Source organism: Protomyctophum bolini (assembly GCF_963924005.1).
Source record: "Protomyctophum bolini genome assembly, chromosome: 7".
NCBI classification, from domain to species: Eukaryota; Metazoa; Chordata; class Actinopteri; order Myctophiformes; family Myctophidae; genus Protomyctophum; species Protomyctophum bolini.
This window is the reverse complement of record NC_137868.1, coordinates 24,733,421-24,759,053: the sequence shown is the minus strand read 5'-3', so window position 1 is coordinate 24,759,053 and position 25,633 is coordinate 24,733,421. Positions and strand designations below refer to the sequence as shown.

The window sequence follows — 25,633 nt, the reverse complement described above, 5'->3', positions numbered from 1 at the left end:
TTTTTCAAATCTTCAAAAATGATGAAAAACGGCGCGCTATAGTATGCCGTACGATATGGGCTATAGCCCACGGTCCAAAATGATGAGAAACGAGGCTAACTTTTTTTTCCAAAATTTTAAAAAACATGGGCTATAACCCATCGTTTTTGTAATTTCGTAATTTTTTCAAATCTTCAAAAATGATGAAAAACGGCGCGCTATAGTATGCCGTACGATATGGGCTATAGCCCACGGTCCAAAATGATGAGAAACGAGGCTAACTTTTTTTTTCAAAATTTTAAAAAACATGGGCTATAACCCATCGTTTTTGTCATTTCGTCATTTTTTTCAAATCTTCAAAAATGATGAAAAACGGCGCGCTATAGTATGCCGTACGATATGGGCTATAGCCAATGGTCCAAAATGATGAGAAACGAGGATAACTTTTTTTTTCAAAATTTCAAAAAACATGGGCTATAACCCATCGTTTTTGTCATTTCGTCATTTTTTTCAAATCTTCAAAAATGATGAAAAACGGCGCGCTATAGTATGCCGTACGATATGGGCTATAGCCCACGGTCCAAATGATGGGAAACGAGGCTAACTTTTTTTTTCAAAATTTTAAAAAACATGGGCTATAACCCATCGTTTTTGTCATTTCGTCATTTTTTTCAAATCTTCAAAAATGATGAAAAACGGTGCGCTATAGTATGCCGTACGATATGGGCTATAGCCCACGGTCCAAAATGATGAGAAACGAGGCTAACTTTTTTTTCCAACATTTTAAAAAACATGGGCTATAACCCATCGTTTTTGTCATTTCGTCATTTTTTCAAATCTTCAAAAATGATGAAAAACGGCGCGCTATAGTATGCCGTACGATATGGGCTATAGCCCACGGTCCAAAATGATGAGAAACGAGGCTAACTTTTTTTTCCAAAATTTTAAAAAACATGGGCTATAACCCATCGTTTTTGTAATTTCGTAATTTTTTCAAATCTTCAAAAATGATGAAAAACGGCGCGCTATAGTATGCCGTACGATATGGGCTATAGCCCACGGTCCAAAATGATGAGAAACGAGGCTAACTTTTTTTTTCAAAATTTAAAAAAACATGGGCTATAACCCATCATTTTTGTCATTTCGTCATTTTTTTCAAATCTTCAAAAATGATGAAAAACGGCGCGCTATAGTATGCCGTACGATATGGGCTATAGCCCACGGTCCAAAATGATGAGAAACGAGGCTAACTTTTTTTTCCAAAATTTTAAAAAACATGGGCTATAACCCATCGTTTTTGTAATTTCGTAATTTTTTCAAATCTTCAAAAATGATGAAAAACGGCGCGCTATAGTATGCCGTACGATATGGGCTATAGCCCACGGTCCAAAATGATGAGAAACGAGGCTAACCTTTTTTTTCAAAATTTTAAAAAACATGGGCTATAACCCATCGTTTTTGTCATTTCGTCATTTTTTTCAAATCTTCAAAAATGATGAAAAACGGCGCGCTATAGTATGCCGTACGATATGGGCTATAGCCCACGGTCCAAAATGATGAGAAACGAGGCTAACTTTTTTTTTCAAAATTTAAAAAAACATGGGCTATAACCCATCGTTTTTGTAATTTCGTCATTTTTTTCAAATCTTCAAAAATGATGAAAAACGGCGCGCTATAGTATGCCGTACGATATGGGCTATAGCCCATGGTCCAAAATGATGAGAAACGAGGATAACTTTTTTTTCCAAAATTTCAAAAAACATGGGCTATAACCCATCGTTTTTGTATTTTCGTCATTTTTTTCAAATCTTCAAAAATGATGAAAAACGGCACGCTATAGTATGCCGTACGATATGGGCTATAGCCCATGGTCCAAAATGATGAGAAACGAGGCTAACTTTTTTTTTTCAAAATTTCAAAAAACATGGGCTATAACCCATCGTTTTTGTCATTTCGTCATTTTTTTCAAATCTTCAAAAATGATGAAAAACGGCGCGCTATAGTATGCCGTACGATATGGGCTATAGCCCACGGTCCAAAATGATGAGAAACGAGGCTAACTTTTTTTTTCAAAATTTAAAAAAAACATGGGCTATAACCCATCGTTTTTGTCATTTCGTCATTTTTTTCAAATCTTCAAAAATGATGGAAAACGGCGCGCTATAGTATGCCGTACGATATGGGCTATAGCCCATGGTCCAAAATGATGAGAAACGAGGATAACTTTTCTTTTCAAAATTAAAAAAAACATGGGCTATAACCCATCGTTTTTGTCATTTCGTAATTTTTTCAAATCTTCAAAAATGATGAAAAACGGCGCGCTATAGTATGCCGTACGATATGGGCTATAGCCCACGGTCCAAAATGATGAGAAACGAGGCTAACTTTTTTTTTCAAAATTTAAAAAAACATGGGCTATAACCCATCGTTTTTGTCATTTCGTCATTTTTTTCAAATCTTCAAAAATGATGAAAAACGGCGCGCTATAGTATGCCGTACGATATGGGCTATAGCCCACGGTCCAAAATGATGAGAAACGAGGCTAACTTTTTTTTCCAAAATTTTAAAAAACATGGGCTATAACCCATCGTTTTTGTAATTTCGTAATTTTTTCAAATCTTCAAAAATGATGAAAAACGGCGCGCTATAGTATGCCGTACGATATGGGCTATAGCCCACGGTCCAAAATGATGAGAAACGAGGCTAACTTTTTTTTTCAAAATTTTAAAAAACATGGGCTATAACCCATCGTTTTTGTCATTTCGTCATTTTTTTCAAATCTTCAAAAATGATGAAAAACGGCGCGCTATAGTATGCCGTACGATATGGGCTATAGCCCACGGTCCAAAATGATGAGAAACGAGGCTAACTTTTTTTTTCAAAAATTTAAAAAACATGGGCTATAAGTACCCATCGTTTTTGTAATTTCGTCATTTTTTTCAAATCTTCAAAAATGATGAAAAACGGCGCGCTATAGTATGCCGTACGATATGGGCTATAGCCCATGGTCCAAAATGATGAGAAACGAGGATAACTTTTTTTTCCAAAATTTCAAAAAACATGGGCTATAACCCATCGTTTTTGTATTTTCGTCATTTTTTTCAAATCTTCAAAAATGATGAAAAACTATAGTATGCCGTACGAACGTACTGAACGATGTTCAGCTTTTGGTTGAAAACAGTCAGGTTGTGTTAAATCCTGGTACACTTACCGGTATATTAAGGCATCTTTTCAAAGCTATGTCCAAGGGAAGTTTTGCACTCTTGAAAAGCAAGTAAGTTTTATAGGTAATGGATTAAAGAATATTAGAAATTCAAATTGCATCATCTGAGATGGTTGACACTGAAAAATGCGCTTCTAAAACAAACCAGGTCTTATAGAAAAAGCTGCGTTAGTCCTTTCTCGTAAGGCAAGCTTTAAACTGTGGCAATTTTATTTATATATATGCGTGTATGTATGCTTCATCTGAACAAAGAGTAAGAGTCTCCATTATGGCAATCCTATGCCATGACAGTACAGAACAGTATGCAAAGTCGACACAAGTAAATTCCATTGATGATAAAGATCATAGAAACACAACTTAAACTCTGTTGAGCATTTACTTAAAAATACAATGAAAAAGTTCAATGTTGGTTTTACTCTGTGTATAAAAGGCATTCTTTAGAATCTACAGTTTACATAGATCTCACTTGAACTGCAGATGTAAGAACAAGAACAAAGGCATTTCTTTCAATACTGCAGGCTACAGCAAAGAGTCACAGTTGTGTTCAACAAGGCTCATAATAAGCCTCTGCACCAAGCATCTTGGTTTAACACCACAGCTTGTAGATTACATAGCTAAGTTTAAGGCACCTTCAGAGAGGACAGGCAACTGTACAACACATTTAATGAATAACTATTTTAACGTGTCACACCTTCAAGTACGTCACAGCAAAATCATAAATAACTTTTGCCTTTGGCAGTGATCAGTAATTCCATTCATAGCTGTATTTCTTTTTACATATAAAAACATTGTACATAACTAGGCGTATAAAGAAATAAATACAATGCCTTAAAACATGAATTCTACACAGTTGTAGGTAATTTACCTACGGAAATCAAGTTTTACAGGAATGTAACTCGAACATGCAACCAGGTTGCAACAGTGGCAAAAGGAAAATTAGAGCCACACACACTAATTGGGGGCGACTTCAACGGTTTTCAACCCATCTTCATATAATAGGTCCTCACTAATAATCATGATCACAGCCCTCCTATGAGACAGACTGAGTAGGGGGAAAAAAATAATTTTATCATGATTAGTGAGGACCTATTATATGAAGCTAGGTTGAAAAGTGCTGAATTGGTCCTTTAAGGTGACCCCCTTTGAGGTGGAAAGGAGAGGTACCATGCTGCAGCTGGAGAAGGCAACACACATCTGTGGAGGATTTGAGGAGACAGAATTGAACAGCTTGTTGCTCGTGTGTCTAAAGTCCACAAGCTGTGTTCCTCCCCCTATGTCAGCCATGATGATATTATACCATCACAGGAGCAGCTACAGGAATTGGGATGACTAAATTGGAGAAGAGAATTAGCCCCAATACTTGATATTAAAAGTAGCAAGTTATTAATGTGTCCGTCACCACTTGGGTCAAGACATTCCTGTACCTTATTAAAGTGATTCTCACCATCTTCAAATTTGCCCTTTCACTTAACACACAATTAAATACTTTCTTGAGATAGGGCAATAACACTGAGGATGGGGAAACATTCATTATAAAACCCAATCTATCGATACAGCATCTCTGTACCTCCTGTCCCAAGACAGCTCATGTCTCATGACAGAAATTGTTCATTCACAATTCCACTAGAACCAGCATGTGGCATTCTGGCCACTTAAGCATTCAACACCTGGAGACAACAACTTTCTGTTCAAATGAACACCAGGAGTGCAGGTTTCTGGTCTCAGGCCTTGATTTAGAACAATCTTTCAATCTCGATAAAAGCAATAGGTATGGCATGTAAAAATAAGAAACCTAAAAGTTAGGCATTTAGTAAAAGCCTGTCCTATTGGTCACCAATGGGGCGGTCCTAGTTCACCCCGATAGGTCTGGATGAAATGTGGTTGTAGATTTCTTTTACAGTTGCTTCACCATTTAAAATCTCCATGAGGTAAGAGCTTTGACGAGTCCATGAATCTCAGTGACTGGTGGGTTTTTCTGTGCTACTGGGTGGAGTCAGTATATCTGGTGACAGTGGTCCCATGGTGACAGGCGACATCTGGCAGTCTGGGCTGTCAATCCGTCTCTCGTGAGCCATTCCCTGTAAAAGGAATATGTACATATCAGTACAGGAAGGAGGCTTAATTTAGGGGAATAGTTTCATGTTTACAATCGTACTTCAGCTTGTGCAAGGTAAGACGGAAATAAGCTAGGTATATTTTAGGGACAAGGATTTATAGGAAATATGGTCATGACATAAATATCAAATATAAGCAGGAAAGATGGACAAGAAGTACAACCACTCAATGTAGTTTCTGGTGCCAAAGCACCACCTAGTGACCAAGTTCTACACTTCACTTGATAGGAGAGCACTGCACATTTTCAGGACAGGACAAGAGGTGAAGAACAGTGAAAACCCAACAAAAAGACCACATGAAAACTCACCAAGAATTCCAGGTAGTCTACATGTGTCTGGATGTTGTGCCGGTCATCCATCTTAACTTTGGCAAAGTTCTTTAGTTCAACTTTTGGCAGTCCTCGCACCGTATCAAAGAAGGCAGTCATCCACCGCACACAGGTAGATATGCTCTCCCATGTCAGACCTAGAATGATAAGAGGGCAGGCAGACAAGAGTGTTCAGAAACCATCACCCATGAGTATGTGCAATAGGAATGGGGACGAGAGCCAACTGTGTCATACTTCAGGGTGACAAGATCTAAAATGGAAGCATGCACATCTCACAAAAAGTTGATGGGTGCTGAACAAAATAAATACATACAGAAGGTAGGATGTCCACACACACACCATTCTTAAGCTCCCAGTAGTATTTTTTACTACTGGGATTTTTTAATCCTAATAAAATACTACTGGGGGCTTAAGAATGGTGTGCGGACATGATACCATCATTCTATACGTCAGGGTGACTACATGTTTCAGCAACTAAGCTTACGGTAGTTAGTTATATATATATATATATATATATATATATATATATATATATGCGTTTGAGCAGCTAGTTCCCCAATTGTTAGTGTGGGTAGATTAGTAGAGGTTCCCTGAGAGAAAGAAATGCCAGCTTGTGTCCATGCACTTCCATTCAAGAGCAACTACACGACAACGACTTTTGGCAAAACTATCACACATTCATGTCAAGTTAAGGCGATGCTCATACCTGATACTTTATGAACCACTTCAAAAGAAGAAAAGTGGCAGAAGGCAGCAGCAGCTAGAACACTGTAGGAGTAATCCAGTGAGTCGATGTCCAGTATGCACAAGTCCAACAGCTGCAACACAATAAAGTTAATGTCAAGACAAGACATGAAAATCTTCAACACAGGACTGCAGAACTGACTGAACACTGCTACTTAACCACTAATAGAGGGTATGCGCATGCTTAAAGTGAGTGTCAATCGAGCAGCAAAGTGAGTTTAATGTTGTTTAACATTGTTTAATGCAATCAGACTTTTCTGTCTGGATGTATGGGCTGTCAAGGCCAGAAAGTCGTTTTTTGCCACTCAGTAATGTTCCCACATAACTTCTGGGTATGTTAATGTCATGTGCATACCCTAGTGACTAGTATAGACGAGGCCCTAGTCACTAGGGCCTAGTCTATACCAGTGGTTGTCAAAGTGGGGAGTGACAGCAACACAGATTCAGTTATAGTATAAATACTGTAGCACATGCTCTACACACAATTATTAGATAACTTTTGTGCAACTCTTTTGTGTACTGCCATTTGCCCTTACCTGTGTGATCTGGATGTAGGTGTGCTGTGAATACTGAGGCACCAAGAAGTTGTCACCATCTGTCTGGGTCTCAACCTGGGCATAGAGCTTCAACCAGGTGATGGGTGTCTCCGGACATAGGTTCCAGTCCAATGCCTGGGGAAGAACAGGATTAAATATGAGTAATTTGTTAAGTACATCATGAGAGTAATACTATCTGGCATAAAGACTGTGCTGGAGAACAGAAACTCCCACTATTTGGGCAACTAGTGAAGCCTAAACAGAATTTAAAAAATACATAGGTAAAAGGTAAAAGCACAACATGCTCAAGTATATTTTATGTAACATCTCTCTCAACCTTACCCTGCATCACACCTGGGGTACCTGTATATAAAGATGCAGGCCCAGAACAGACAGCTGGCATAATGGCAGTAAGTAAGTCTCAAACCGTCACTGGGTTCGAGTATGTTAACAGTTTGTGCTAACAGTTTGTGCTAACCTACCTTCAATATCAGGAGTTCTATCCGCTGGATGTCCCACATATCACAGGCTCCATCCGTAACGTACGCAAATTCATGGATCTTGGGTGGATATATCTCCTGGGAGAAGAAAGGACAATAGACAGTATTGTAAGTGACATTGTCAGGGGATTGAAAATGTACAGGAAAGGGTTACTCACAAAATAATAAAGTGAGATGTTGAGGAACATACTTCTATCTTGGCAGCAATGAAGAGGGCTGTGATGCCGATGAGCTGTAAGTTCCCCTTACTGACGTCCACCTGACTCATCATGAAGCGGTCAAAGAAGTCCTGGGCCAGGTAAGCAGTCTGTCGGTGGAGAGCATACACCTCGCTCACCTGCAAACTCATCAAGATCAGAAAAGTCAGCCTTCTTTGTTGTCACAACAAACCTTTTAACCATATAACACATGTTTTGATGATTTTTTAATAGGCAAATATTTGCTTGTTCATGTTCAGTGCTACACACGGTGTAGACCAAAAGTGAAACAAAACAGAAGGCCTGCCCCATTGTGGAGCATTAGGCAAACAACTGCCACACAGCTCTAATTGGATGACGATCTCGTTTCCGTTTTGTGTTTCCATATTATGCCGCTAGTAAAAATCAGTCTTAAGATTGTAAAAAATGTATACAGAGTTGAATAAACACCCCAGATTTCCCTGTGTAGGATATACAATACTAGGTCTTATATCATAACGAATACCTCAAATAGAATAGCTATATACCTCAAAAAGCCAGTCCAGGAGAATGGCCCTCATCTTAGCCTGCACCTTCGGATTCTGCTCCAAGTAGCTTTTATCGTGGACATACTTCAGCTCTTTATTTAACATCTTGATCCACACGTCATCTGAGCTTGCCCAACTGGAAAGGAGACATGGATAAATGAAGTTGAAGACCTTTGGGCTTTTATGCCTTTATTGATAAGACAGACAGTAGACTGGAAATGGAGAGAGAGAGAGAGAGAGAGAGAGAGAGAGAGATGGAGTGACCCGCAGCAAGTCATTGGCATCAGGGTTCGAACCCACGACACTGTCAAGCTGACATTGCAGTCACCACACCGGCGTGGTGGTCTGGGCCAAGAAGACCAATTTCAAGGTTAACTTAAACTTGGCCAAGTAACATTTTCTCAACGCAGCCACAGCACATACAAAGTAGAGTGAAGATAAATATAGGCTACTTAAACAAAACAGCTTACTCAAGTACAATAGTGTCAAAATCACACACACCTTAGACAGGGTATAGGTGAAGGTTTGATGAAGAGGTTCTTGAATCTGTATCGTCTGAACCTTGATGGGTCATTTGTGGGTTCCAGCTCTTTATGTGGAGTCTCGATAAGGACACATGGACTTGCACCCTCTTGAGACCACCGATTCTATAATACAGATTGTGTACACAGCAATTAATTTAATAAGACATACATGCTAGCATTGAGCTAATCTCAAGAAAAACAAATACAGAATGTGTTATAGCATGTAATGGGTAAAAAAGCAGCATCATAAGCAATTGGACACAAGGGGGGGAAATACAGCACTTTGCAAGTAAGATGGTGCACATATTTCAAATAAAAATGGAGTTAAGGGCAAGGAGTAATATCTGCTCTTGATGTTGTAAAAACAACCAAAAACTATGAGTGCCTAATTAAACTTTGTAACTTATTTGCACAACAGGCTCAAACTGGATGCCCGGGAGATAAATAAGGCGGGTAGGAACACAAAACGCGGGGTCAATCAAGCGCGCGCACCGCTTAACCGATGACACAGATAATATTCCAAAACACACACTTATCAGCGACTCAGCACATTAGCTACCAGACATCTTCCCATCAACACAAATAGATGTTCTTTAATGCTTCATATGAATTGAATAAGGGAAGGTTAAGGATGCACTGTAAGACACTAACCTGTATTTCATAATTTTGTTTCTTGGCAGCAGGTTGCAAATTATTTTTGGGCGGCTGGAAAAGAAAAAACGACAGTTAACATCAGCACAGTATAGCAATAAAATGAACACACGGGAAGTCAAAATAAGACTTATTTAATGGCCAAACAAACCTCTGTTTTCCTTTTGTTTGGGGGGACCTTTGCCACTTGCTCTGGTGCATTCTCGTCTCTTGCTTGCAATGTGATGCGACCACTGTAGTAGAGTAGGCATACCGGCATTATTTATGATCAACGAGGAACATTAATTGTATCATATGCATGTATGCATCTATTTCCATAGCTTACCTGCGTCTAGACATGATGAAGCTACGGTTTTACAGTTCACACTGCAATGACAAAAGGAACAGTTCAGAATACTTTGCGTGCAAAGCCAGCTACTGAAATTAGCATTTTCAAGTCGTGATGCACACATTGAGGATAAATGATCTCTTTAAGAATTAACTGTACTGTATCCTATGTAATGTCGCGGAGAACACATGTACATAAAGAACAAATAGCCCAGTAGTACTAACTTTAGCTATATTATTAGCCAGCTAAATAGGAGGGGGTAGTCTACTAGTCTTGGGTCGCTTCCTTGTTTGTTCATGGAAAACTGTAATAATTGTAATATTTGAGCAGAGGTTCGGGTCTACACTAAAGCTATACAATCCAAGTATAGCATAGCGTTGATAGAATTTTCATACACATTAGTTAGATGTAGATTTTTAACGATTTGTGAAACTCGAACACCCGCCAATTTTAGCCTACAAAGCGGGAGGCTTTCAACCTTGCCTTGTTCTGGTTCGCGCAAAGCTCATCCAAACCCTCCATAATACACTACCACAACACACCGATATATCATAATATATACTGCTATCTTACATAGCCACGACCACGAATTGGCACGAAAAGACAAATCCTTTATGACTCTAATCCTTTATGTAGCGTTACTACACTTCTGCAACGTCCATGATGTACTGATCCACGTCCACACTACGTTACATTAACAAACACCACTACAGTGGGATAAATAGCCAGTTTAACGGTTACATCTGTACATTAACAGTAGATCCAAACCAGAAATATATTTGCAATCTATCCAAGATAACGTGGACAGAACAGATTGTAGTTTGAAGAAACGCTTGTTTGTTTAGGTCGCCATTGAAGAAAAAATAAACAGTCCAAAAGGATGCGCGGGACAATGGAAATGTACGATGTTAAACTCAACGATATTTTCAGCTCCAATATAACATTAAACTCCTTCTTAAAATGAGTAACGACGAGTTTACAGGCGCGTCCTCTTACCTCCAGGACGAAGAAAGAATGAATGGATCAGCTGGCGCCGGCGCCAATACTTATAATGCTGCAGACAGCCTCTGTGTCTGCCTCGTACTACCAGTGCGCATGTCTATTCCCGGCTGTTTTAAACGCGCTAAAATGTTCGAATGCGGAGTTCTATAAAGTAGTAGTAGTAACTATAAAGACACAATAATGTAGGTTACATTCCAAAAGTGCAATACTTTCAGTTTGTTGTATACGTAAGGTGACAGTTATTGGTTTCTTTCCTCGAGTTTAACTGGCCCATGTACCCATTTTGTTCATACAGCGTACGACTCGGGATGTTTTTTACGATTAAAAGTGTTTTCTTCATTTTCCGGTCAGAATTAAATGACTTCGCAGACGTGTATGTGATATATGCCATGGTTTTCACTTCATAATTAAACACATACGATGGGATTTTAGCTGTTTTGGGGTTTTTCACAGCAAAGACAATGGTTCCGTGTTAGAGTTCCGCCTGTGTGGGAGGAGTTTCTCACACGCTGAGCCAATGAAGAGAACGCTAGGAACGACAACGTGCTTTTTACTCCAGATGTAAACAAACTGAACACGTGGAGCTGCTGTCAAACAGAAGCCAGCTTCGATTGTGTGTGTATATACAGTATATATAGTGTTTAGTGTATAATAGGCTACATTACATTATTCATTAGTCATTTTATTATTGGTGAAAACCCAACAGGACACAAGTGACATACACAAAGAGAAGAAAATACATACATTTCCAAAATCACACACATATACTATATAAAATAAATGATACATTCACAACAGGACAAAATAAATTAAAAAAATTAAGATAAAATAAACAAAACCAACAGAACAAATATATGTCGAAATTGAGATTAATCAAGTTATCAAGCTACTGATATTTAATTTATGTTGCCAAGTGTGGTAATCCTATTGTACTGCATATTGAGTTCTGGAGTTCTGAGTTCATTTTATTGTACCACCTATTGTACAACCTATTGTTCTGAGTTCATTTTTTTATTGTACAACCTATGTAATGGCTCAATAATTATAAGCCAACATTTTCTCCTTTGAACTCATAATGGAACTTCTCTCTTGTATCATCAGATGGCCAGCTCAGCTCAGTATTCTGATTCTCCATCATTCATAGTTTCAGGAATAAGGGGGGTGCAGAGAGAGGGAAAGGCTGTTGTTGAAAAGTAGACTAAAAGTGCACACCTGGTGCATTGGTATGCAGACCAGGGCATTTTGATGCTAATATGCAGTGCGCCACTCCCATATGATTCACTGGGTTTCACACTTTCAAATTAGTGAGCCTGAGAATGAATGCATGACAGACAGCATGAATGATTGTTTTTCTAATTGCTCCTGTAGACTCAATAGCCCGTCAAGAGAGAGTCCTGGTCAATCGGTGGCACAAGATGGAGACCATAGAGTCTATTTTACGCCATGATGATGTATGATGATAAGAGCACCCCTCACTTCACACAGGTGTGATTTTTTGTTATTTATTTTATGTGCGTGTTCTATATCCTGTATTTTAGTTAAAGTCTTAAAAACAGGCCTTATCTTCAGATACTTAAATCTGTAATTTGTTAATTATTAAAGTCTGTTTTTGAGGTGCCCATGCAGCTTTGTGTGTTTGTTGATCAAATTTGTGATAAAATTTGAGATTATTTGATTGGCTGAGCACGGATTGATTGGCTGAGCACGGAATGTGATGTATGACAATAAGAGCGCCCCTCACTTTTAATTATACTGTAAATGTGAAATTGTAAAAAGGAAAAATGCATTGAATAAAAGAACATTTTGCAATGATTATTTATTTATTTGACATGGTCATGCAAGGTTTGTTGATCAATTTGGCCTTTAACCTTTTAAATCCCAGCATCCGTATTCTGGGGAAACTTTTGCAGAAAATCCGCTATTTCCAGAAACAGAAAAGCCACAGAGAAGAGGGAAGAAATTGGGTGATTTAAAGAAATACATTTATTTTTCATTGATTGATTCAGTATTTAGAAATTGGTTCTAGTGCCTTCACTGCCTTCTAATACGTGAGGGGGCTGTGTTTTTCCAATTACTTTTTTCATTAGGGTTGTGTATACGGAAAAGCCCGGTCCAAGTAGTAAAAATATCCTCCTATCCATAAATGAACAAGTTTACAATAAACGTGCTAAAGGATGAACAATGAAAACAGAAAGTAAATGTTTGTGTGTATGAAAACATTTATTGATGAGACTAGTAACAGATCACATGTATTAACCATTACAGTTTAAAACAGATGACCCCACATTGTTTAGCAAATTCTGATCACCATCAAAATAGAATGAGTTGATCTGTCATATGTCCAAAATATAAAGAATGGAACCAGATAGGTTGATAAATTAAGTTAACCTAAAATTCCTACACATTTTCATTTTTTTTGGCAAAGTGCTGTATTATTCCAGTAAACTATACAAAAACAAAATGTCTAACACTTGGTGAAAAATGCCACAAAATATTCTTCACACTTTCAAAAAAACAGGAGAAAACAGTTATGCTACATTGTTTCTTATAAAAGCTGTACATGGGCCAGGCGGGTCTTGAAGAGTGAAGAGGTTACCTCCAGTGGTGCATAGTTAACATTTTTGATATTGGATTTTTGTTTTCTTTGTGTCTCTTTTTGACATAAAAGTTTCAAGTTCATCATCGATGCATTGTCATTTCAACCTGGAAGGCACATGATCCAAAACAACAAATTCAAGGCATAGAACAAAACACACAAATCCCTGTTAATTTCTTTATGAAGAGCTGACACAAACGGCTGTGGACTAAAACAAAACGGCTCCTCCTTCCAGCTTCACTCATCACAAAATGAGAAGACAGTTCACCATGTCCACTCCATTCCCTTCCTCGTATTTATCTTTTACAACATAAACTAAATAAAACGACTGATTGCAAGTTTCAATAGCAAATAATTGGAAATAGAACAAAAAAGGTTAAATACAACAGCGATAATCACTCAACTATCATAACAACTACATTTATTTACACTACCGTACACACACCTAACAAATACTTGTTAGCTTTCTTAATGCTACCATGCCTAATACACCTGAACTGGCTGTCCCATCTAAATATGACCACAGAGTACAACAAAACAGATGTCTATTAGGTTACACAGAAAATCAATCATACAGTATCTTACTGGAGAATTGGAAAGTGAAGCTCCTTGGTGATTTAACATGGGCTTTTTCCCTATGGTGGATATCTCACAATATCCACCATTTCAAAGCACCAAGGCCTGTTCTTCCATAAGTATTGTTAGAAATAAAAAGGAAAAAAAGATAACTAAAATAATTACAGTATTATAAACTACTGCAACGATAAAGATCAATGCTACTTTTTGGTTTAAATAGTCTAACAGTTTAACAAAATGGAACTAAGTTATATGCAACTTAGAAAATAAAACAGGTAGAAGACAAACTCAATACAACACTGAAATCATGTAAAATACAGTGAGCAATATATATATATAAACAACATTGAAAAATACCAGGTTTGACTCCATCTTGATGGACGTTAAACAGTCGATTGAGAGTTATAAAAAAATCATTTTCACAGTCCTGGGACTAAGGAGAAAGTTTTGAGAAGTCAATTATTAGTAACAAACATTTTCATGAGGGAAAGCATACTGGGACAAATTTGGACAGTCTCCAATACACGCAATAACAATTATCAGCCATCAAGTAATCAACATTTGTAAAGTGTAAAGGTGATTGGTTATGACCCTGAGAAGTGGACTGCAGATTTAAGAACAAATACAAGATAATAACCCCAAATCTTGTTTTTTCTCTCTTTTTTTTTTAACCATCTCAACGCTAACAACTCTACAACCATGCAACATATCGCACACTAACATAATCAAACATACCTATACAAGATAACATAGACGCATATATACCAACTTCATACTGATATGTAATATGTTTTTTTCCTTTTAAAAATATTTTGGAAGTTTTTTCTTTTTTAAATACATTTTACATTTCTTTTCATTTCAAAGCTACCATTAAAACAAGGCGTTTAGTGATATTTAACCCAGTATTTTTTACCTTTTCTTTTTTTTCCTCTAAAAAAAATATTGTGAAAAGTACTGAATTACAAAGTCAAAGGCAAGTTCACTCACAGCTAAGGGAGTGGGAGGTGTGGATTTGTAGAGCAACATGTTGCCATCAAAAGTGTCATTGTTTTCTCATAATAGTGATGTACACTGTATATTGACTAAAAAGAGATAAGACCATTGCTGGGTAATGACAGGTAATGACACACCTGGCAATGTTTTAGGGCAAATCTCTCACAATGATTAGATAACTTGTCATTTACCAGACAAATACAATTGTACATTTTGCCATATTGTATAATACATTTAAGATGGCACGCAATCGCTCCGCAAAATCCCACTTGAGATTGATGATGTCACTATGACATCACACAACTACCGTACTCTAAACTATGTCAACATACACTCACTGGATGAAAGCCACAGCTGTTCTGCCACAGGGGCTGTTAATTTGCCATTGAGTAAAGTGACCTACAGCATTGATTCTATATAATATGGTGTCCATGAAGATCGCAACACTCCATTTCTGCCTGTGACATGCAATTCCGTCAGAAGGAGAAATAGCTGGATAGATGGAAGGAAGGACTTTTGGAAAGGACAACAGCATACATGAGGACAGGGGACACATCCTTTCTGTGTGTCAATCTGTAGTTGAATGAGGAGGACAGAAGATAACATATTCAACCACTGGCCACAGTGGCTGATTATTTCCTAAATCAGCCAACTGTCTTTTGAATTATATGAAACCTATTGTTGACTTACTAAAATAGCTAGTAGAGCATAAAATGTACCAACCACTGTATACATTTAATTAGACAAAGGCTGCTGTGGATTTCCCAAAAGCAATGATGAAGGAATTGGGGTTCATCTGGAAGTGCACTAGTACAATTATAATAGAAAGGGGGACTTCAAAAAACCATTTCTCCTCACAAGTTGTTGACATGTCTCTGGTTGGGCTGGTAACCAATGAGGAGAGGATAATGTAGTGGCAGTGGAGAGGTATAGGGGCTCATGATATAGATGATGGTGAAAGAGAACAGGGTCCTCACCTCAGAAGTTGAGGTGTCTCTGGCTAGGCTGGTGGAGGATCATTGCGCTGGCCCTGGTCTGCTTGGCTCCATTAGGTTGGCGCAGCAAGTTAAGGTGAGACACCCCAGGTGAAATCATGATTTTTCTTTTTTTTTTTTTTTTGCTATTTTGCTTCCTAAACATGTTTTCTTTCAAACTAAAGCAAAATACACATAAAAAATACAGATTTAGATGTTTAGTTGGATAGTTTATTTTAGCCAATGACAGCTCGTTTTTCGGGGTGAAAAGCCACCATCTCTATTCTCATGATTGGTTGTTGGTACAAAGGAAGTGACCATATTTGGATCAGACCACAGTCAGCTTGAGGTCCACACCTTTCCAATGATATATGCCATTATATGTTGTTGCCAAGGTTTGGATGAGATATTTTGTCTCAAAATAGTGGCTTCAAATAAAACGTTTTGGAATTTTACAATACAAATCTTTAAAGGCCGTTTTCTCAAAATGAGTTTTCCTCATACTTGGGACAAAGAATCTCCACTTCAGTTGAACTCACATACACCAAACTTTCCAGTCTTATTCCTAACTATATTCCGCAGACATTTACACATGGATTTGTTGATATATCATTCACAGCCTGATTTACATCACATTTTATACCAAAAAAATGCCGAAAATTGGGTTTTTTATGCCTGTTGACACTATTTTCTGATTTGTGGAATGATAATTAGAGATATCAAAAATCCCATGTGTAATTTTCTTTGTCTCTAATATGTCAACAAAATGAAATGATAATTTTGAACCTGGCTTTATCCGATCTTCAGATTTATCGTCCCGAAATGTATGCAAATTAGCGCATATAATGCCTAATTTGCATATTTAAACATATAATTTCAGAAAACTTGTAATACAAAAAATCTTAGTTTTAATATAAGTAATCAACTGGAGAAGTTTCATTGTGATAGCTATTATTTAACTTTTTTTCCCTATTCACCTGGGGTGTCTCGCCTTAAGGCGGCGTAGGGCGTTACGAGACAGGGGCTGGGTCCGCTGAGCCAAGCGCCCAGACTGCAGATGCACCTGGTGGAGGAGGGCGGCGTGGGTAGAGCGGGCCGCGGCATAACAGGCTGAGTGGAGAGTGATGCGACGCTGGACCACAGCCACTTCTGGCCTCCAGGGGGAGACAGAAACACAATGAGAAAGGTAAGCAGCTGAGTCGACTCCATATGCTAAAGAAAGAATGCATAGATTCTCCAGTGTGTCTATTGCTGTTTTACAGTTAGTTGTCTTTAATGTTCATACTTATGGGATTGCACAAAGTTATTCTTATAAGCTGAGCTCAACTTTAGAGGCAGGAATCAGAACAAAGTCTTAATTCACAGCCATACCTGTGACGTGGAGCATCTAGGGAGCGTCTGCCCTTCTCCTTGCCGACTGTGGACGTGGATTTGGCAGGTGTAGTGTCAGCTACCAGACCCAGGTCCAGCTCCAGGTTGAGGGAGCGTGGCAGTGGGTTGAGGGCCAGCCTTCGGGGGCTGTGGTGGGCGTAGACTGACATGCTGGGGTGCTCAATAAGCAGGTTCTCCAGGGGGCTGGTCTCCAGGAGGAGGGGCAGGCTGCTGTGGCCGGTGAAGCAGGGAGGAGGGGTGACAAACCAGCTCTCCTCAAGGGAGCGAGCCTCCAGCCGCAGGAAGCCTCCCTCCTCCTCCAACTCCTCCTCGTCGTCTTCTGGGCCCCCGTCTGGGTCAGTGTCAGCTGTGGAGTCGAGGGATGTGCAGGAGGCATATCGGATGGGAGGGCTGGCCATTGGGGAGGGAATCATCACCAGATCCTCTTCTTCTTCAGGAGTCAGAGGAGCTCCTGGAAGGCCATCACCACGTGCATTGGAACAGGCCTCAGCTGTACAGAAACAGAACATTAGCATGGGTAAGTGTAATGTCTGAAAATCAGATATGGAAGCCATGGTCTACCCATTAGATACATGGGCAATGTATTTGTAGGGATGTAGGAGCCCATGGCCCCTTAACCCTGACAGAATTGTATAGTGTTTCATCCACTGGGTAGCAAAGAGGATGGAGAACTTAACCCTGGATGGGTTACATAGACCAGTAGATCACCATACATAAAATATATATAAATTAATATAATTCCTTTCAATTATAGTTACATAAACAGGACATAAACCTTTTATGTTTACAAATATGTGCAATTTACACAAGCTACCAGAAGATGGTGCTGCAGCACACATTTCACTGAGCCTGCCCAACTGTAAACAATAATCTGCAGAGGTGTGAAAGTACTACTGTAGGGGCAAGTAACACCGCTCACCAAGCTGTTGTGGCCTGTCTGACCAAAAATAAAAAATATTATGTGTGGCAGGCACACACACGCACGCACGCACGCATGCACGCACTCAATGAGTTATTGCTACCCCAACCCAACATAATTAAAAATGTCTTTAATACACTGACATTTTCCATGACCACTTGTTGAACCAAGTTGTTTCTAAAAGCAAACTGTCTCTGCAGCCAGACTTATGTTTTGAGTTTCAGCTGTCAGCATGTCAAATAGGGATGTCTGGCCAAAGTGCAGAGGGCAGACAGACGAGTCCTTCTGGGATAAACAAAAACACAATGCTGTGTCTGTCTGTATTCATGTTTTTGAATATGCAATAGTTTGCTAAATGCACAATCTCTTTAAAGTGTGCAAGATTTGTGCATGCGTGTTTAGAATAAGCTTCACAAAAGTGACACATGAGTCCATATTCTTTGGGTACTTGGCTATATGAATTTGAGATATTATTGAGTGGTGCAACCACTCCCTTACGGAGCTATGTGTGTGGCTGGCTAGGTGCCTGGGTATGAGCACGAAAATAGCATGGTTGTTTTTCACCGCCTGTATATATATGATGATTTCGGGCGTGCCAGTACAGTACAGTAGAGAGTACAGTAGAGGGACCTTCACACGATAACTCAGCCATTTCGGACGTGGGGCGGCTCGCCAGAATCGGCCCGGCCCCCTGGGCGCGCTGCTGGGGCTCTGGATGTTCCCCCCCCCCCCCCCCCCCGGCGACTCCCATATGGTAACTATCATTTCTCTACCGTTTCGGACGTGGGGCGGTTCGCCAGAAACCAGGCCGGCACCCTGGCTGTGGCCCCCACACAGAGTTGCATCCCTCACTTCACACAGGTGTGATTTTTATTATTATATTCCACTCCCACCCCCGTCTTCTGTCAGGCATACCTTGTTTACACAAATCAAGTGCAAGCTCCTCAATGCTGACTCTGAGCCTTCTATGTGATATGCACTTCATCCTGCTAAGGACCGCAGCAGGACCCCAAAACGGATTACACCACCTATGATTGTCCAAGCCAGTTAGCAAGTAATCCTATCACCTGAGACTGCCTATGTCTAATGTCTAAGCCAGTATATGATGTTTCAGGCAATTTGCACAAAAATAAATGTGTAAAATACCACTATTATGATCTTAAAACCCTGTGTGGCACTGGCAACACAATGTCTGCTCATAAATGGCCTCTATGCACATGCAGAAAACCACTAATGCCTACACTGTAAAGACGTCAGAAAGTAATATTCAGATCTATGCTATCATACAAAGTTTATTACTTGTGACTTATTTCTATTGAGACATTTTGCTGGGAATTTCTTCATTTAAGAATTGAAAAGCTCCACATTTAAATGAATTTCTTCAAAAATATAAATAAGACATTCACAATAATTGGGGCGAGGCTGTACACAGGTGTTTCATGCACTTTTATCTTAGTGAAGGAAAATCCGAACAGCCTGTGTGCCCACTGCCCATACATGTAAGTCTCCCTAAGTGGTAACTCTAGTAGGGAGGAGACCTATTTTTATCCCCAACCCCCAGTTCCTCAGACGCTTTTGTTTGACCCGTTTACAGGTTGGAATTGCCCATAAACTGCCACACGCCTTCACTGCCAACCCTTTCCCCTCCAGAGGCTGAACCAGGCGGCTGTCACACCTGAAATATTCACAAGGCTGTGGAATAGGAGAAGGGCCATGTCGGGACGAGTGGGGGATTAACGATGGGCAGCTCAAAAGCTGTGCCAGGTGGCACTCGCAGCCATCAGGAAAATGCTAGCAGCTGTACACGTGCGTATATCCATGCAATATATCTATTAGTGTATAGTATGTTTGCAAGTGTGTGTGGGTGCGTATTAGCTATATGTAAACAATCTATTTCTGCAAAGTGAGAATGGTATCTTTTCCAGGGCATGCAGAGTTCATCACCCTAATGCAGAGGGGATTTTAACAGGCTGGTTTAGGATGCTGGGGGTTGATATCATGGCCACAGCCTTAGCAGCACATACTGTAAGTGGGCTGCGACTAGTAGATCAGACTTTACAGAAATGTCTGGCGGAAATAGCAAAGCTAAATCATTCTACAATCTTTTGTACAATTTACAATTTGTAGCCATCTCTATAGAATTAAGTAGACTGCTAAAACTCTGAATCAACTAACTGTTGTGGCTTGTTGATAGAACAGTTATTTTTTGCACTTCACTTGATCGATCCATTTGTACACTGCGTGAAATTAACGCATTACGACATTACTTTGTCAGTATTCATTGATGACATTTGTCTTGTGACACAGGCACAACAGGGCTTTACACAGTGTGTTTGTGTGAGAGACTAACCCAAGTAGTCCACCAGGATCCAGTCTTCATCATCCTCTTCATTGTGCTCTCCAGGGCCGCTGAGCCGGCTCAGCTCCTCCACATCGTCCCCAAAAAGAACACTAGCGAACCTCTGGAACATCCCGCGATGTCCTGATGGGACACAAGGGGGCCGCAGCTAGGGGTGGCACAAGGCTGGGGGTGAAGGTGGGTTGAGGGAACTTTGGTCATCAGCTGCAGGGTCCACCGAGTGGGGAAGGCTCCAGAAAGGTGCAAAAGTACATCAATAAGGACCTTGGATCATCTGAGGGTGACTGGGCTCAGTCTGGACATAGCTCAAGGTCAGAGTCACTGGGAAAAGTGCAAAAGTACAACAAGCCCTGGGAAAGAAAGACATGGGAGAGGATGAGAGATGGTATAAGAAGACAACACATGAAGTGTCTCACTTGTGTAGCTTCTTGCAACAGTATAATTTGGGTATTGGCAATAGTCCAGACAAGTTGCTTATTAAAACCAGTAAGACGCGCAAACGCGGGAAGCGAACGCAGCTCATACATATTTGGGTTTTTTTAAGATTTTTTTTTAAGATTTTTTTTTAAGTTAAGTTATTTTTAAGTTAAGTTTTTAACTTAGCCATAACCATATAAGGAGTCCCCAAAGCAGCTATACGTCCAAATATGGAGTGTGTTGCATCAATCACAAACAAATCACCCAGCTCCATATATGGGCACAAAGGGGGGACACACGGACACACAGACAGACATGATCTGCTAGGTCTCATTGCGAACGCAGTGATTGCGAACGCAGTGATTGCGAACACGGTGATTGCGAACGCAATGAGCACTTACTACGAGTAAGACGCGCGAACGCGGGAAGCGAACGCCATCACACTCATGTCACCATGACTCACAAATCACTCAGCTCCATATATAGGCACAAAAGGGGCCAGGTCCACAACAAACAAATCACTGGCCCCTTTTGTGCCCAAATATGGAGCTGAGTGATTTGTTGATACAACACACTCCATATTTGGACGTAGCTCCATATATGGGCACAAAGGGGGGACACACGCACAGACATGATCTGCTAGGTCTCATTGTAAGTGCTCACTGCGTTCGCAAATGAGACCTAGCAGATCATGTCTGTCTGTCTGTCTGTGTGTCCGTGTGTCCACCCCTTTGTGCCCATATATGGAGCTGAGTGATGTGTCTGTCTGTCCCGCTTTTGTGCCCATATATGGAGCTGAGTGATTTGTGACTCAGCCATAACCATATTAGGAGTCCCCAAAGCAGCTATACGTCCAAAACCCAAATATGTACGAGCTGCGTTCGCTTCCCGCGTTTGCGCGTCTTACTGGTAGTAAGTGCTCACTGCGTTCGCAATCATGCATAATAAAATATGGAAAAGGGAAGGGAATGAGAGACTCTCATCCCTTAACCATCTCCAGTGGAGATGCTCTAAAATACCATAACTGAGATTGTAATGTATATCTAACAAATGCACTGTAAAACTTCAAGTGTATGTTCGAGGTCATAAATGTTTACAGATGCATGTATCATTTGCTTCGCCTGTAGACACTCATAAAAGATACTATGAAAATAGAATCCAAATCCAGATGCCAAAGATGTTTCCCCACAGCCATGTTAGTTTTGGCTGGCTATCTCAGGACTTACTGTAAGATTTAGGACCAACGGTACCACAGTTTTGCTGTTTGTTATTGCGACCACAGGTTGCATTTTACCATGAAAACCTGCATTTCCCGTCAGTCGTGTCACGCCTCCATATATGGTCACACCTTGTGACACGTCACGCAACCATATATGGCCATCTCCATATATGAAGATCACGACACTGACCTCGTCAAACCCTGGATAGCCATATATGAAGAAGACTTGATCATCACCTAGATCTGCATATATGGAGCCGGCCAGCAACTCTACATCTGACCTCAAACCCTTAGATATCCATATATGGAGCTGACCTGTTCCATATGTTGATCCTACCCCACCCGTCCTTCCTCTTTGCTGCCTCCCTTTGGACTGATACCTGACCATTCAAACTCTAGAGGGGCCCGCCCCAAAGTTATTAGTAGAGGTCTCATCAAGCCCGAAAATTAAGGCCCGGTCCTACCTTGGCCCTCATCAAACCCTGTACACTTAAGACACTTCCCTCGCTGCCACCCTCTCCATATATGCAGCTGACCTGTTTTGACATTCCATATGTTGATCTGACCTCATCAAACCCTGTACACTCAAGACACGCTCCATATATGGTCAGTACAGAATTCATTCCATATGTTGATCTGATCCCCCATGCCAAAGCGCCAGCGCTCTCCCAGCAGTCTGCCGTCACCCAGGCGGATGCATGCTCGCAACCTCGCCCTTTAACACCAAATTTGGGTTTTAAAGTTAGTTTATAATGATGCTACATCAATTTAACAGCAATCGTGATGGCTGTGGATTCCTGGTATGATCTCTGGCCTCTTCTACAGTCGCTGTCTTACTGGACCCTGCTAGCAATGTAGATCCTTGCAGATCCTGGGTTAATACCTCCTCCTTTACTGGGTGAATTTAATGCATTTTGTAATGAAAAGCACTAGAGAAACGAAGCGTCGCATTTAGGACAATGAGAACATTAAAAACCAACATGTCTGCCTTCTTCAGGGTTGAATATGCACCCCCACCACTTCGTGCTTAGGTCATGACCTCACTGGAGGCAGGAGAGTAAATAACCTTAATTCTGCCTGAATTGATTTCTTGCAGTGACAGATGAGAGGTGGTGGGTGGGTGGCAGATGGAGCAGGCTTCCTAAATGGGTAGAGCTTAAGTACAGCATGGTAACATACTAACTTCTAACTATCAACAGTAAACAAAAGATTTGTCTCAGTTGATGATATCAATAAACACACTAACTATATAATGTGCTACCTGTACTTAAACCAAAAGGCAGCAGTGGTAAATGTTATAGACAAGTACTGACTACATCTCGGTAAAGAAGAAAATAAATTATTAATAATAATAATAATAATTAACAATAATACGAATAATAATGAGCAGTGTGTTCATTATCATCAGATTTGAGATATGTTTTGCGTCTTTTACACATGTTTCTGTGGTGTCAAGTTACTATACACTTGAGGAAACAAACGAAAAGAGCAGCTGCGACTTTAGGACGGTGATGGGAAGGCCTACGGCTTTTCTCTTTCGAGGGTGTAACGGTTTTATTTACAGTAGCCTGCTGTGACCGATCAACAGACGTAGTTATCTCGTGCACCTGTTCATCTTTAGCAAATCATTCACGCGTGTTTTGTTTGTCTCCCCGACCCCGAGGCTACAAGACTCGACAAGACGCAAATGAACGGGTAACGCCAAATATAACGTTTGCCTCTCCACTGTGGTAAATGTTACTTTCGCGGTGACTGATTGTTTAAGCAGGCTGCAGGCCAATCATGGTTTACCCCCCATACAACAATAAATAATATAAACACAAAATATACGCACCAACCAAGGACGAGGCAACATCGATTACGTCATTTTCGACATTTCTGACGATGTTTGTTTATGCAACGGAAACACACAGTAGTACTGACACATTGATTAGACACAATTGGCTAATACACTAACCCTAATACATAGGTTTTTAAAACCTCTAAATAATAACGTCAGTGTAATGTGAACGGTAGAGCTGGACCTAGGGCAGTAGGCTTGCTCAGTGTTGTACTGTTGTTTGTTTATGGGGAAGGGGAGGAGGCTCGGCTGTAACCCTACACCTTTTGGGCGTACCACAACACATCGACCAAGTTTTATCTCAATTATACCATTTCCTTTCCAGTTCCACAATACATTACCGTTCAAAATGCCTTCGTTTAACCATGGATCAGTTTTGAATAGCCTTGAATAGACCACGCAGGGACGATGTCAAATGCAGTGTTTATCCACAAGTAGGTATTTTTTTTAGTAGGCCTAGGTTATCATGATTGTACTGTAAAATTACACTTAATTGTTGCTATTTTTAATGCATTGTGTGTTTTTTGCCAATACGAATAAATATCAACAACTGGAATCCACACAAATACTAAAGAGAACGTGATGTTCAGTGAAGAGACAACAAAGAACCGACACTCACCTGCGGCAAGGAAAAATGTAAACCGTAAAAAAAAATATATATATATATTGCAAAACAAAGTCCTTGCAAACAAAGTCCTATTGAGGTAGATTTTGTTTTTCGAAAATAATAAAAATGAAGGTTTCTTCTCAGAAGAAATACAAAATAATGTTAAGGGACTACTATTACATTCGGAGTCACAGTGTTTCTTTTCCAATCCCTTCCGAAGTCCCAACTGCTCCTTTTGTTATTGTTATGGAAGTACTAACAGCTGATCGGCGTGACGCGTCGAAGGACAGCCTATGGGAGGGACAAGTCGAAAATCCAACAGCCAATCGCGGCTCGCTATTTTCTCTGACGGACTGTCACCATCGCACGTGACCCTCCCTTAGAAAGGCAAGACTGGGCAAATCACCCAAGTTTTTACTGGGAGTGTCTCATAACGTTTTTATTTTCTTTAACGCCAAAAAATAAAATGCTAAACATCCCGCTGTTACAACGGTGTTGTTTACAATAACTTTATGGCCTCAAGGTTTACATTATCATTATGTGATGGTTGATGTGCAAAAGGTAATATGTTACAAATGCATTATATCCTAACTCATAACCTGGATCTTTATTGCTACTTTCTGGCAGTTTGGATATATATTAAAGTGTCAACAACGCCATAAACTCGTTGGTTGGTCCTATTGGTTTGCGGGCAGAAATTATCCTGACAACACAATGTTTTATATTGTTTAACGTAAAATCTCATGCAACATTGATTTGATCCCTACCCACAGCCACAGTCAGTGGATATAAAAATGTACTGCATGTTCAGTACATAGGCCTATAAGTCTACTATCTAGGATTCTAGGTCACCAGCAGTGGGCTTAATAGCTATAAAGGGGTGCAAATTAGAAGCAGGGCCTGCCCCAGAGCACCAACCCCCATCTATAATCTGGAGTAAAGGGCATTAGTTTTGGACAAAGAGCCTCCAGGAAACATTGTGTAGTGGTCATGATGGTTGATGGACACAGATGAACATGTTGTTCTATTGGAAAAAAGTGATGCTTGTCATACAATATGCTTAAATATGACAATGACAATTGTCTGT

The 25,633-nt window shown here is 40.1% G+C and overlaps 2 protein-coding genes across 4 annotated transcripts; both read right to left on the bottom strand.

Annotated features, from left to right (window-relative positions):
- Nucleotides 1–3,622: 3,622 nt before the first annotated feature.
- Nucleotides 3,623–10,728, bottom strand: ccne2 (cyclin E2). Its single transcript, XM_080768049.1, has 12 exons — nt 10,649–10,728; nt 9,650–9,690; nt 9,476–9,557; nt 9,325–9,378; nt 8,651–8,796; nt 8,150–8,285; nt 7,616–7,762; nt 7,408–7,503; nt 6,926–7,060; nt 6,352–6,463; nt 5,625–5,782; nt 3,623–5,280 (listed from the first exon to the last, which is right to left on the bottom strand). Exons 2-12 carry the CDS (start codon nt 9,661–9,663, stop codon nt 5,158–5,160), a joined length of 1,203 nt encoding a protein of 400 aa, XP_080624175.1. The 5' UTR covers nt 9,664–9,690; nt 10,649–10,728; the 3' UTR covers nt 3,623–5,157.
- Nucleotides 10,729–12,855: 2,127 nt separating this feature from the next.
- Nucleotides 12,856–24,777, bottom strand: tp53inp1 (tumor protein p53 inducible nuclear protein 1; the record flags this gene model as incomplete). 3 transcript variants are annotated; one of them, XM_080769140.1, is made up of 6 exons in its annotated part: nt 24,559–24,777; nt 20,455–20,813; nt 17,165–17,675; nt 16,771–16,947; nt 15,797–15,972; nt 12,856–15,392 (listed from the first exon to the last, which is right to left on the bottom strand). In XM_080769140.1, exons 2-5 carry the CDS (start codon nt 20,573–20,575, stop codon nt 15,798–15,800), a joined length of 984 nt encoding a protein of 327 aa, XP_080625266.1. In that variant the 5' UTR covers nt 20,576–20,813; nt 24,559–24,777. The 3 variants fall into 3 exon arrangements, with proteins under 3 accessions (XP_080625266.1, XP_080625265.1, XP_080625267.1); XM_080769139.1 differs by lacking the exon at nt 24,559–24,777 and adding an exon at nt 23,934–24,468 and having other exon boundaries at nt 12,856–15,972; XM_080769141.1 differs by lacking the exons at nt 12,856–15,392; nt 15,797–15,972 and having other exon boundaries at nt 16,804–16,942.
- Between the last annotated feature and the right edge of the window lie 856 nt (nt 24,778–25,633).

Coding starts and splice junctions, on each gene's coding strand:
- ccne2 (XM_080768049.1), bottom strand. Junction 9,379..9,475: donor CAAACAAAAGGAAAACAGAG/GTTTGTTTGGCC, acceptor TTTCTTTTCCAG/CCGCCCAAAAATAATTTGCA. Junction 8,286..8,650: donor TCACCTATACCCTGTCTAAG/GTGTGTGTGATT, acceptor TCTCCTTTCCAG/TTGGGCAAGCTCAGATGACG.